We start from the raw sequence: 14,146 nt of genomic DNA on the forward strand, positions 1-14,146 counted from the left end.
CTACTCCTTCCTTTTAACTTTTTAACATTGTTTCTGTGAATGGTTTGAATATTTTTCCCCCAACTGGAAAGGAAACAACATTTAAGATGTACTGAGTTGAAGGCTAAAGCAAACTCACTTGTAGACTAAATGTGATGGGGAGATGCTCTTTTTTCCCTTCCACACACAGTCTAGCAAATTCTTTTAGGGTCTCCCTGCTACTTGTGCAGGATCTAGGAGGGGCTGCTATTTTAGCTGTTATAATCAGGGCAAAGCTCGGTAGGAGAGAACATTTGAACAGACACATGCAAACCTAGAGAGAAAATGTACCGGCCAGAGCAAGCGTGAAGGCTCAGAAGTGGAAACCTGCTTGCTGAGCAGCACAGCACCCAGAGTGGCTGGAGTGCAATAGGCCTGGGAGCAGTAGGGGTTGAGGTGAGAGAGGGAGCCAGGGCCAGAGTACACAGGGCCCCTGGTAGGATTTGGATTTTATTCAAAACTTGATGGAAACCTGCTGGAGATTTTTGACCAGGGAGTTCTGTGATCTGATTTCCCTGTTGGAGGACTTCTCCATATGGAGAATTGGCCATAAATGGTAAGAGTGGAAGCCCAGAAGCCAGCTTAAGAAGCTCATGCAATATCTGGGCAAAAGATAATGGTGCTTAGAGTCTTAACTTTAGAGCCCAGATTTAACGGTAAGCTCTTAACACTGCTCATACAACTCTTCTGGTGACATCTGTCGGAAGCTAACATAGGAGGTCTGACAATTAAGTTTGCACTAATCCTGGACAATGTGCTGCATACCTCATTGCTGAATATCACTACACTCACCTTCAGAGTACTCCCCTTGGGAAACTATTCCCTGATGCCGGCACCTAGTCCACAGAGTCCAAATTCCAAAGCAATTTGGAACTCGCTTTCTAGAATGGCCATCAGAGCCATCATCGTATTACCCTTAATGCCCTGAATGTCATCAGAATGTCTTCCTTTCAATATTTCCTTTCTCTTCAGATAAAGAAAAAAGTCATTGTGGGTCAGATCAGGTGAGTAGGGAGGGTGTTCCAGTCGAGTTATTAGTTTCCTGGCTAAGAACTCCCTCACAGATAGTGCTGTGTGAACTGGGGCATTGTCGTGATGCAAGAGCCACACCTTTCTCATGCCAAGATTTTCAGTTAAGATTTTCCCAGCTGTTTCTCTATCAGTGTTTACTTGTCATTCTCATAGTCAGCCAACAATTTTGAGGCACAGTTTGACAAATTTTTGCAGTGTTTTCATTGGTCCTGGTCATCACTGGCCACATGGACATTCTTCATCAGTGATGCTTCCCTCCCCTCAGCAGAACGTTTAATCCATTTATGCACTGCCATTATCTTGATGGTATTATCCCCGTGAACTTTATCCCTGTGAACTTGGACTAACATGTCCCTGATTTCACTTCCACTCTTGCCGAGCTTTATAAGAAATTTATGAATGTTTGTTCTTTATTATAATTTAAGCTTTGATATTCTTATGATGGCATACAAAAACACGCAACAAAAATAATGCCATTCAGTGAGAAACCACCATATGTTGACACAAGCACAACTTTGAGACACTAGTCACACCTCGGCTATGAAACCCTACTGAGCTGTTTGCCAGTGCTACCAGTATACACATAGTGGCATTTAATTGTCAGACCTCGGATATAACTTTAAAGTGAGAAGTTTATTTCACAGAGAAAAAGCAGAAGCAGGGAAGTTTTCCCTTTCTTAAATTATTGTGGGTAACAGTTGTATATCTTTATAGTGCACAGGTTTTGCTTTCTTAAAGAACCCAGATATGCATTTCTTATAATTAGTAAGAGCCAAATAACAGCACGTATTTTTGTATTTGCTTTAGTTAATAAAAAGCTGAGGACTATAGTTGTGCCATGCCTGTAGCAGCTGAATAGCCTTTTTCATGCCTACTTATTTGTGTTCTGTTTTCTTCATTGTGGTGGTATTTTAATTATATTTGTATTTGCCCTAGTCCTGGTTTTTAAATTTTTGATTAATTCATATTTAATCCATTTAAACATCTGTATTTCCTTACTCACAGGAGGCTGAGGTAAGAGGATTGTTCAAGCCCAAGAGTTTGAGGTTGCTGTGAGCTACAACACCACAGCACTCTACCCAGAGTGACAGAGCAAGACTCTCTCAAAAATAAATTAATTAATTAAATAAAAAATAAAAATAAGCATTTGTATTTCTTGTAATCTGCTTCACTTAGTTTGTGAGATGAGGAAGGATACGAAAATTTACATACATGTATTTGAAATCTTGAAAGCCAGCTTTAATTTTTAAAAATTATAATGAGTAAAATAACCATTGCTTAGAGACTTGCAATCATGATTAAGTTATAATATTTGTTTCTCATTGATTTTTTCAAATTTATGTTTGTTCATTTTGTAAATTTGGAAGCCAGACTATTTTCAGTTTCCAGTTCAATTTCAGGGTCCCAGAATTGAACATTTATAATTACTTGGATAGTTAAGGCATTATGTTTTCTAGAAGTGTCTTCCTATGAAGCCCTGGGGTCTTTCTGCTTTGTCTTGAGCCGAGTGTGTTTATTGGGTATCTGGTCAGTGCACTTCCATGTCTTTTCCTGTAGGTGGCACGCACTACCCTCCTTCCTGGCCTCCTAAAGACCATAGCAGCCAATCGGAAGATGCCCCTTCCTCTGAAACTGTTTGAAATCTCTGACATTGTGGTAAAAGATTCTAACAAAGGTAAGAATGAGTCACCTTAGATTTGTATACTGTCTTAAAGCATTTTTTAATTATGCAAATTTGAACTATACATAAGAGAGAAAAGAGTATAATTACCCCTGTGAATCCAGCATCCAGTGTCAATAATTATCAACCCGGGCACAGGCGTTTCATCTGTACCACCACCGACTTCCCCATGTTACTTTGGTGAATGCTAGACATTATATCATCTCATCAGCAAGCTTGACTGTGGATTTCTAAAGGCCAAGCACTACCACTTGTTTGGTTTGTTTTTAATAACGCCATTATCATACCTCATACCTTATTATCATCACATATCCACCTCGTGTTTAAATTTTCCCATCTTTCATAAATTTAATTTTATGATTAATTTATTAAAATCAGAGAACAGATCTTTGGTCACTTTGTCTCTCATTTCTTTTAGTAGAAAGCACATTTTAGCAAAGAATTTAATAATTTTTAGTAAATTCTCAACTTTAAACCTATTAAACCTCAACTTTAAGAGCATTATGGAATTTTTTTTTTGTATCGTATAATTTATACATGCATCATCTTTTTTTTTTTTTTTTTTTTTGTTGAGACAGAGTCTCACTTTCTTACCCTCGGTGGAGTGCTGTGGGGTCATAGCTCACAGCAACCTCAAATTCTTGGGCTCAAGTGATTCTCTTGCCTCCCAAGTAGCTGGGAGTACAGGCATCCACCACAGTGCCTGGCTATTTTGAGATGGGGTGTCAGTCTTGCTCAGGGTGGTCTCAAACCCATTAGTTCAGGCAATCCACTGTCTGCCTGCTAGAGTGGTAGGATTACAGGTGTGAGCCACTGTGCCCGGCCTCTTTATTTTTCTTTTTATTTTATTTATTTACGTATTTATTTATTTATTCTGAAGCAGAGTCTCTCTCTGTTGCCCAGGCTACAGTACTGTCGTATCAGCCTAGCTCACAGCATCCCCAAACTATTGGGTTCAAGTAATCCTCCTGCCTTGGTAGCTGGGACTACTGGTGCCCATCACAACACCCAACTAATTTTTCTATTTTTAGTAGAGACAGGGTCTCAAACTCCTGAGCTCAAGTGATCCTCCTGCGTTGGCCTCCCAGAGTGCTAGGATTATAAGTGTGAGCCACCTTGCCTGGCCTATATGCATATCATCTTAAAATACTTGATATCTTGTCAGTTTAGCAGTGACCATCTACCGTCACTGTTGCATCAGTGACTGTGAATGCTTTTTACTGGTTTTCATGCCTTTTGAGTATGGTCTAGACTTGTTAGTACAGCAAGTTGCTTGGTCTAACACTTGGAAGGTGGTGATTATTTAAGAATATATGTTTAGTGAGTACCTAAATCTCATTGCAAACGTCTTCAATGAAGTTTGTCTTACTCAAACTCTGTCTCTAATATCTGATATAAGTACAACTGACTATTCCGAGCTGTTTGTGTGGTAATCTGCTGGCAACCAGTGCCTCAAGTAACTCAGCTGCTGATAGTGCATCTTTGGTTCCCCAGATTTAACAGATTAAATTCGAACAGTGTTTATTCAGTGATCCTTAATCCAAACTCCATAGAATTTTGAATCAACTAACAAAAGCAGAGACCTTTTCTCAATTTCTCCGGAAGAGGATAGTCGGTAACATCCTTAACCATCAAAAGTCGTCAAAACTATTGGCTATAAATTGATCCATCTTGGGAAATAGATTTGATTTTTTGTTTTGCCTCTAGTAGAGTATAGTGGCATCATAGCTCACCATAGGCTCAAACTCCCAGCTCAAGTGATCCTCCTGCCTCAGTCTCCCAAGTTTCTGGGACTACAGATGCCTACCACCACACCCGGCTACTTTTTCTCTGAGGTCAGACAATTAAGTTTCTGAACTTATCCTAGAATAACTGCTACATATCTCACTGCTGAATATCACCATGATCACCTTTGAATTACTTCCCTTGGGAAGCTGTGCATGCCAGTGCCTAGTCACCCTTCGAAGCACTTTTTTCTAGGATGAGTTTGTGAACTTAATTATCAGACCTGTATTTTTGGTAGAGACAGTGTTTTGTTCTTGCTTAGACTAGTCTTGAACTCCTGGCCTCAAATGATCCTCCTATCTTGGCTTCCCAGAGCGCTAGGATTACAGGACTGAGCCATGACTCTAGGCTGGGAAATAGATTATGGAGGTATAATCCCTTTGACTCACATATGTGGCCTGTCCATAGCAAACTTTTCAGCCAAGGTTGGATTCTATCCAATATTTTTGCCCCATTTAATATATTGGGAACTAAAGGCAGAAAGGTAGTAATTTTTTCAGGGCTACAAAAAATATTGAGCTTGGACCTGGGGCCAGAATTTAGGTGTAGTGTACATATCTTTAGAAAATAAAAGTGCCTGTAGCTCATTGGTTAGGGCACCAGCCACATACACCGAGGCAGGCAGGTTCAAACCCAGCCAGGGCCAGCTAAACAACATTGACAACTGCAACAAAAAAAATAGCCGGGCATTATGGTGGATCCCTGTAGTCCCAGCTACTTGGGAGGCTGAGGCAAGAAAATCACTTAAGCCCAAAAGTTTGAGGTTGCTGTGAACTGTGACGCCACGGCACTCTACCAAGGGAGACATAGTGAGACTCTGTCTCAAAAAAAAGAAAAGAAAGGAAAAGTTCATTTTTAATATCAGTCTGTGCAGAATTTTCTTTGGGTGGTAAATCTATAATAGAAAATATTTTTAGTGCCATCTGCACATAATTTTGAACATTCTTGTGCCTTAAGACCTCCTTCAGTGCCTATAACTGAAAATTTGAAATAATTCCAATGTCAAATTTTTCTGTTAGCTTCAACTTGTTTCCTTTCATCTTAGTTCTTCAAATTTTTTTTTTTTTTTTTGCAGTTTTTGGCCAGGGCTGTGTCTGATCCCACCACCTTCAGTATATGGGGCCGGTGCCCTACTCCTTTTGAGCCACAGGTGGCGCCCTTGATTTTTTTTATATTGTTTTGATTTTTGGTGATGTGTTTGTATTTATATATATAGGATCAGGTTAATTCCACTAGGTTTCCTCAAAAGCATTGTAATCTTGTTTCAGCAGTGGGTCTCTTCCCTGTTTGCCGGGACTTCCTAAGGGCTCTATAGGGCTGGACATGCTCTCAAGTGGCAACTTAGCATTTAGAGGGTGAGGGTGAGGAGCAGCTGGGGTCTCACCATCACCACAGAAAATAGTCACTGTAGGCTTGGAATATTTTATTGTATCACAGTCCTAGGTAGAGATGCCTTTAGTGTTTGCTTTTCAATGTGAGTTTGCTGGGAAGATTCTACTCTGCTGCTCTTACTGTGCGTGGACAGAACTTTCCTATTGAGAGACAACTGTTTTAAGTGCTACTGCCATAGGTCATCTTTTAACAGATCACCAGGTGATTACCCCAGAAACCCAGTCCGTGCACTTTTAACTCAGAGATTTGTTTTTCCCTTTGTAGTTTGTTTCACCAGAAAGAATAGTTCTCATCTCTATAGAAGACCTCTTTTATACCTGTTTTTAGTTTTAATTTTTCTACTCTGTTTTCCCTATCGATACTGATTTGTTTCCATCTGATATTATAATTCTTTTTCCCATCATCCTGATTTATTCTTTTTCTTTAAAGGTTTTTAACATTTCATTGAGATTTGAGAAATGAAAGGAGGTAAATGTGCTCAGTGAGTCTACCATCTTGAAAGCATAGATTTGCTTTAATTTATTTGGAGTGTGTTTTCTGTTTAGATAGGCCTGGATTCTATTTCATAACAAAAGATGCTTTTCTGATAGAGTATTCTAAGTATGTCCATGTGGATTCCCTACTTGCCATCTGGTGTCTATAGAGGACTGTGGGGGAGACGGCAAAGCGCCCCAGTTCCGCAGAGGCTCTGCAGCCCGACTGCACGCTCACTGGCTCAGCTTCTTCATCTGTACAATGGGATAATGATGGCACCTATTTCATTGATGTGTTTTAAGGAATAAATGAATTTGATCGAAAAGTTCTAGCCACATAATAAGAAGGATTGATGTTTGCTCTTAACCTTAGGGCAGGGGTCCTTAAACTTTTTAAACAGGGGCCAGTTCACTGTCCCTCAGACCATTGGAGGGCTAGACTGCGGGCCCTGGGATGAGTTGGCTGCTAAGCAGGACAGGCATTGGTGGCAAAAACACTCAGCAGGCTGGATAAATGTCCTTGGTGGGCCACATGTGGCCCACAGGGTCATAGTTTGCGGACGCCTGCCTTAGGGTGTGAGCAGTCTTTCAGGCCAGATACCTGGCATGCTTGTCTACAGCAGTTTTCTACTGGAATGACTTGATAGCCTTCACTGGCTATTTAAAGGTTAATGTCACCTTGCTGAGGCACTTGGGGCAGATTTTTAAACCTAACATTTGGCTTAATTGGTTCTGTTGTGCTTTACTTTTTTTAGTATAATAAAACCAAAATATGCTAAGATGAGAATTTTCTTAAGAAAATAGGAATGCTATTTTTTTGACTAATTCATCACCCATTTCTTTTCAATGAATTGACAGTATTTTTACCATCTCAAACCAGTAACCATTTCTCTGTTGGATTTACATTAGCCATGTCCTTCCAAAATATGAAACCTTTTTGAAGAAAAAAATTTAAATCATCAAAAGTGAAATGATAGAGGAGTCTTCCAGTTAATATGCACATTTCCCAATTTTTCTTTTTTAAAATTTCTTTTTGAGGCAGGCTCTTACTCTGCCATCTGGGGCTAGCATACAGTAAGCCAACCCCAAATCTCCTGAACTCAAGTGACAGTCTCCTGAGTAGCTGGACCGTAGCCATGCACTACCACATCCAGCTAATTTTTCAGTTGTTTTGTAAAGTAGGGAATCTCTTTAAAAAGCGATTCTCCTTCCTCAGCCTCCCAGAGTGCTAGGATTATACGTGAGCTCAGTGCACCTGGCCCCGAGTTTTCATAGTGGGAGCAATACCCAAACTACTGCTTCAGCAGGGGAGAGGTGCACAGTAAGAGCGAGCCAGACCGTCTCATTCAGCACACTGGAGAAACATATTTCTTAGTTCCTTATCTTTGCTAGGGACTGCGTCAGGATGTGCGAGAAAGTGAGGAAGACATTTACCACCTTCTTACAGATCGTGTCAGAAAGAGCTCATGCTCAGAAAAAGCATGCAAGGTGCCCTGGTAGTGCAGAGGCGGGAGTGACAAGTGGTACTAACTTGTTTTGTAATATTAAGGGAGAACCTCTCAGCTTCACATCAGCTTGGGGTCAGCAAGCATGTCTTCCAAAATGGAAATGGAAATGGAATCTGTACTGGCTTTCAGTGTGCCTCCCACAAAAGTCATCTTTCCTGCATTCCAGTGAGAGTGGATGAAAGACTGCCTGCCTCTATTTCCGTGCTTGAACAAATTGGACAGTTTTTTATTCTAACATGAAGTTTTTTGACTGACCATCCATGTCATGCAAGGCTGTTAGATGTACTTTTTAAGCATTAAGACTTCCGGTCTAAATCAGATACAGTAAGACTTCCGATCAAAATCAGACACATTCTGGTTCTTTGAGACTGAGCCAGCCACTGCATTTGAGTCTTAGGATTTGAAGTTGAGGCAGCATTTAAAAAAATTAGTCATCACTCAAGGGACTAAGCTGATTTATCACTTTTGTTGGCTAGAATGGCATTATGTTTTTGGAACAAAAAGTTGAGTGCAGGCTCTGCTGTGGGGTAAATTTTTCAGTTTTGTAACAGGGAAGTTAGCAGAGGTGGCTCTGAAACCACCGTATCAGACTGTTGTAATGAGTTATTGGTTGGCTTCAGTCATTAATATTTTTGTTTTTTTCCATTGAATGTCAAGAATAATTACTATGAACAAAAGAGTAAAAAAAAAAATGCTTCTCAGCAATTCTCAGAATTGTGAATTACTAATCTTTATGCCTAGAAAAGCAACTTTATTTGGCAAAGTCCAGTATTCTGGGTTTTTCTTAAACACAGATTGAATTCTGCAATCATACTTTATTCCTCAGTGGAATAAAGTCACCGAAGCTGCCAGTATACCTAGGACCTCACCAGGATGGGAGGACAAAACACGTCACTGAGTTGAGCGAGTTTAAGTTTAAAAGGAACAAGAGCCTAAGAAAGAAGAATCGCCTGGTTTTGTAATATACATAGGTTGATTTAGATGTGGCAGGATCCAGTCATCCAGTTGCCAGTTCAACATCTGTCTGTGCAGAGCCCTGATAATCACGTGGCTGTGCACTTTGGTTACCTCATTTAAAAATGTTTGGATTTGAATCATTGTTAAATTAGATGGAATTGGCTAAAGGCTTTTAACCACTCTGAGGCCCCAGTTAGCATCACTTTATTCATGTAGCATGCTTGCTTGGCGTCCTCGCATCTTGCACGGAACATTGCTACTACCTTCTCCAAAGCATTGCTATATTTCTGATTCAAGCTGCATTTCTCCTTTGCCCCATATCACCGTTTCAGTAATTTCTAAAATTTCACATTCTCCCTAAAGCTTTTTACCCTGCCTCCTTTAGGTGTGGAAATCCAGAATTTTTTTAAAACTTTAATCACAGTATTTATTTAAGATTCATGTTCTATTCTCCTCCCTTGACCACCATGGCTTGACTGTCACAGAACATAACTGATTCATTCACTTCTTTTTGATTTGGTTTATTTTCAATTTCATACCAGTTTGTGCCATATAATATGTTGGGGTTTGTGTATCTGACTTATATTGTAAGCTACTAAAATGTAGGGGCTAGGTCTTTTATTTATTTATTTTTTAATATATAACTTGATTCTTGAAAACAGCTCATTAGGACGGACACAGTGGCTCACGCTTATAATCCCAGCACTTGGGAGGCCAAGGCGGGTGGATTGGCTGAGCTCACAGGTTCGAGACCAGCCTAAGCTGGAGTGAGACCCCTGTCTCTAAAAAATAGCCGGATGTTGTGGCAAGGTGGGCACCTGTAGTCCCAGCTTCATGGGAGGCTGAGGCAAGAAGATCACTTGAACCCAAGAGTTTGAGGTTGCTATGAGCTAAGATGCAACAGCACTCTACCAAGGGTGACCAAGTAAGACTCTGTCTCAAAAATAAATAAATAAATAAAATAAAATAGCTTATTAAAAGCATTTTCACTATAGGCTTGTGAAATGCCTCAGTTTTGAGAAGTTGTCTATTAATTGTGGAGCCCTTGAGTAATGGAAGATTATTTAGCATCCATATGTGGAATGCAGTTTTCTGGAGAGAGCTTATGTCATCAGTCTGGATTAATTTAATTTCACTATTTCATATTTTTGGCATGTAGAATTTCCAATTAATAATTCAAAAAATATGGATGTAAGAAGCATTGACATTAACAATTTTTGAAGTAGCATTATTTGCATATGTGATGGCATCTTAGCTGTGTAAATACATCATTTTTAATATGGAAAGTTATTTTAGTATGTTTGGCTCCATGCAGTTAAGATCTGCTAACTTGAATATAATGTGCTCTGTCATGCATTGAATATTATATTTTTTTAATAGATACAAATCCATTCCAGGTTTAACTAAATAAAAGCCAACCCACAAGGATAGAACTTTTTCCTTCACACATTTAGAAAGTCACAGATTTTTCCTCACATTTGTTTCTTGGCTTTTTAGCACCATGTAAAAAAGAAAAGTCTGTACTTGGGTGCTATGATATAGAAGTGTTTTAAGGAAAATTGTTCTTGAGTTTTAATGTTTGTTTTGAAAATTGAAAATAAATTTGTAATGTTTTAAGAGCTTTTATATGAATAAGTATTTTTAATTTATGAGTAAGTCCGTTCCCTTCCTATTTTTTTAAAAAAGTGTGCAACTTCTCCCTAATCTTACTCTTAAAATTATTAGCCAGAATTGTCCTGTGCATATGCAACCATGTATATTACATTTCTCTACATAGCCATAGATGTGGATAAATACTTTTTAGCCTTTACACAAATGGGATTGTGCTTTTTCTATTCTGCAGCTTGTGTTTTCCTATGAACATATTCTGTCCACCTCGTTTCTTTTCAATGGCTGCATAATCTTTTATCATATTGATACACTATATTTACTCAGATTGTTGTGATCAATCTTTAGCTTGTTCCCAGATTTTTTTTCTAAACTGTGTCTGTTGCAATCACTATTCTTCTGTCCTTATACCAATAGGTATTTTAAGAAATAGAATTGATTAATCCATAGGTATTCATATTTAAATGTTTGATAACTTATCAAATTCTCTTCCCAAAAGGAATTTTTAAAAGTTTATAGTTCTGCCTAGAGTGTGTAAAGGTTTCTGTTTCCCCACACTGGATATGATTTTTGGAGGCATTATATATCACAGGATTCTTGTTGCATTTGTGAATCATTTAGTCCTGCATAGAAATTCTTCAGGAGATAAGAAAAATTTGCAATATAAGTTACAGTCTTGTGGGTACCAATATTAAATAAATTTGTCGGATGGAATAGACTTAAAAATCAAGGTGCTTTGTTTTATTTTCTGAGCATGGCCAGGCTGTTAAGCTCTGTATCAGGCCCTCATTATCCCAGAAGCCTTTTCGGTCTCCCAGTATCCTTTCTCCTGTCATCTTTGGGCTTCCAGGTGAAAGTGAGAATAGAGGTAGAAAGTGTCTTTTGAAGACTGTTTCTTTTTTAATATGTGCAATGTATGATAACATAACTGAATACTTTAGCTTTTGATTATTGATATTTTGGTGAAAGAAGATCTACACCAAGTGAGAGTCTGTTCTGAAAATTTGAGTTGTGAGCAATAGTCATCTACTAGGGGACATTACGTACCGTTCCTTTTTCTTTTCTCTTAAAAAAAAAATCATTTGGCATTATGTCCTTTTAGCTTATAGAATCGTAGCTAGCCGCCCCTCCTTTGGGTGGCTTAGATCAGCCCTCTCCAGGCAGTACTTTGAAGTCTGTGAAATACATGGATAATTTAGGCTGACATACTTGGCAGGCCCATTTAAAAAGCAGAATTGTTTGATGGCATGACACAAGAGGTCTGTTAACTGAGTTATAAAGAACTGAGGCATTTTCAACAAACCCTAGCCTTGGCATGAAATTTAAATAGTTCTTATTTTGTGGCGTGCAGTTAGTGAGCTTCCTGTGATGTAATATGGTCTCTCAGTGCAAAATGCTAGGAAATGGGACTTTTACTATACCTAGCAATTTCTCCAAGAAGGAATGGGTCAAAATAAGTATGCGGTTATTTTCTCCTTTAATTCAATTCAGCTACAGTAGAGAGACTGCCTTAGCAGGATATGAGGAAGCGGACCTGGAGAGAGCCGTAGCCCTTAGGAAATGTGAGAGACTAGCCAATCAGCGGTGGGGTTGGAGAGTGCCTAAATAATGAGGATAATCTAATTATTATGGTGGGTTGATACATAGCCTTAGAAATCAGTGGCCTTCCTTAAAAAATTTTTAAAAATCAAATCTAAAAACATATAGTTCATTATTGTGTGTACTATAAACATCCTGAAACCTTTTTTTGTAGCATGATATTCTAAACTTTTGTGGTTTTCATTGTGATTTTACTATTCTTATCACTTAATTTTTTTTTTAATTCTAAGTGTTGAATGCAGATGTTGCTAATTTTATCAGAAATGTAAGTTTTACATAATTGAGAGATCAGGAAAAGAGTATTACAAGACAAAGGTTACCAAAATAAAGCTTCCAGTTTATGCTGCTAAGCTCTCTGAATGGTGAATGCTCACTGAATGGCATTACTGTTGGGCTATTCTCTCGCAGAAGAAAAAAATGAAACTACAAAGTAGTTTCAATATGTGCCTGTGTATTAAAGTGGAAGCATGTGACACCACCAAATGGGTACCACATGGCAGAAATACCCAGGAGCAAGTCAGTAGTATGAAAGGCATAATTTAGTTTTGTTTCATTTCATTTTTTTTCCTTTAGGGGGAGGAAGAGAGAAAGAGAGAGAGAGAGACATGACAGACAGACAGACAGACAGATTGTGTCCCTGTCACAGAGCCAGGCCTCTCATTTTACTTGATATATTTGGTTTAGTGGAGTTTCGTGCCTGCCTGATTTTAATATTGATCTTTATTCTGATACCTTTGATTATAGCTTTTAGATGCCAAATTTCTTTATCTTTGAAAAAGGGAACTAAGGAGAGTGACTGGTTTGCTACTCACTTTCTTACCTCAGCTGGCTTGGACTGTGGCTCCGTGTCTGCTCCTAGTTGTTTAGTGATGATTGGTGTGTGCTTACCTTCTTTCCCAGGCTCCAGTCAGTCACTCAGAAAATAATAATTGAGTGTTTAAAGTGTGCGAGCCTTGTACTGGCTTTGACCTCTACTGTTTAGGGATGTCTAGAGTAGGAGGCTTGTGAACCACTGAAAATGTGAAGTGGGAAGAGAAGTTATTTCTTATGTTTGCTCAGTGAGGAAATACCGTGGATGGCTAGAAACTTCACTGACTTTTGAAAATAATTTATTCCATTTGCTTAAATAGAATTCTTGAATATTATGAAAATAGTTAAAAATTAAAACATCTGTTTAGCAAATCAGAAACATTTCAAGAATGCAGATCTTTGACTATATTAAGTAGGCATATAGCCACAAATAAGTTTGCCTTTCTACTTGTTGGCTTCCATCTGAATCCTTTAATGTACACCGTCTACTGAAAAGCATGGGTTTCAGAGCCAAGCCTGGTCCAGTCCTGGCTTTGTAACTTGTTAGCTATGTAATTAATTGGGATTGGCTCCAGCCAGTTAGCTTGACTTTGGGCAAATTACTTAATCTTTCTGAGCTTTTGGTTCTCTGTCATTTTATGGGGACTGTAATGCCTATCTTATATGGCTGTCTTGATAATTAAATAAGACTGTAGATTAATTGATAGGTACTAAATACCCAGCACACAATAGTTTTCCTTTCACCCCACTTATATACTCAATTTTTATGTTACTTTAATAATACAGTACAGTGTCTTAAAATATCCATGCCTTGTTTGGGTATCTGGAAGGTAAAAAGCATTCTGTGTTTTATGTCAACAGTGGCTAGTAGCTGTTACCATAGGAATAAATCTGTGGAAGTGCTTTTGCCCAGTATATGCTAATCTGAAGCAGCACTCTGTTTTCAGCTCATACCCTCAGATAGACGTTAGTTCATTCTTTCTCTTTTCCTGATTGGAAGAGCAAAATGTGGCCAACATCCATTTAGTGTTTGTGTTAGAGCAGTGGTCTCCAGAATTTATTAAAGGGTCGCAAGCTTTGAATCCTCCTTTATATGCACCTCTTTTTTCATGAATTTTAATACAGATTTAGATTCTTACAACTATCACTACAAGATCCAAAGAAGTTCTCAAACCCCACACGTTATCCCATTTTAGTCACGCTTTTCCCCCACACCTAACTCTAGACCACCACTATCTGTTGTCTGCTGCTATAGTTTCGCCTCTCCTAGAATCTTGTATAAA

General features: G+C 38.7%; 1 protein-coding gene across 1 annotated transcript in view; it reads left to right on the plus strand.

The window, feature by feature from the left end:
- The window catches only part of FARSB (phenylalanyl-tRNA synthetase beta subunit), a 72,364-nt gene that overhangs the window by 30,682 nt on the left and 27,536 nt on the right, over nt 1-14,146 (plus strand). Inside the window, exon 14 of the mRNA XM_023510367.1 lies at nt 2,608-2,725. Within this exon, the coding sequence (XP_023366135.1) occupies nt 2,608-2,725 (118 nt within the window). The remainder of the gene's footprint in view (nt 1-2,607; nt 2,726-14,146) is intronic.

Source organism: Otolemur garnettii, unplaced genomic scaffold, assembly GCF_000181295.1.
Source record: "Otolemur garnettii isolate 467f Iridium unplaced genomic scaffold, OtoGar3 scaffold00013, whole genome shotgun sequence".
In the NCBI taxonomy this organism is placed as follows: Eukaryota; Metazoa; Chordata; class Mammalia; order Primates; family Galagidae; genus Otolemur; species Otolemur garnettii.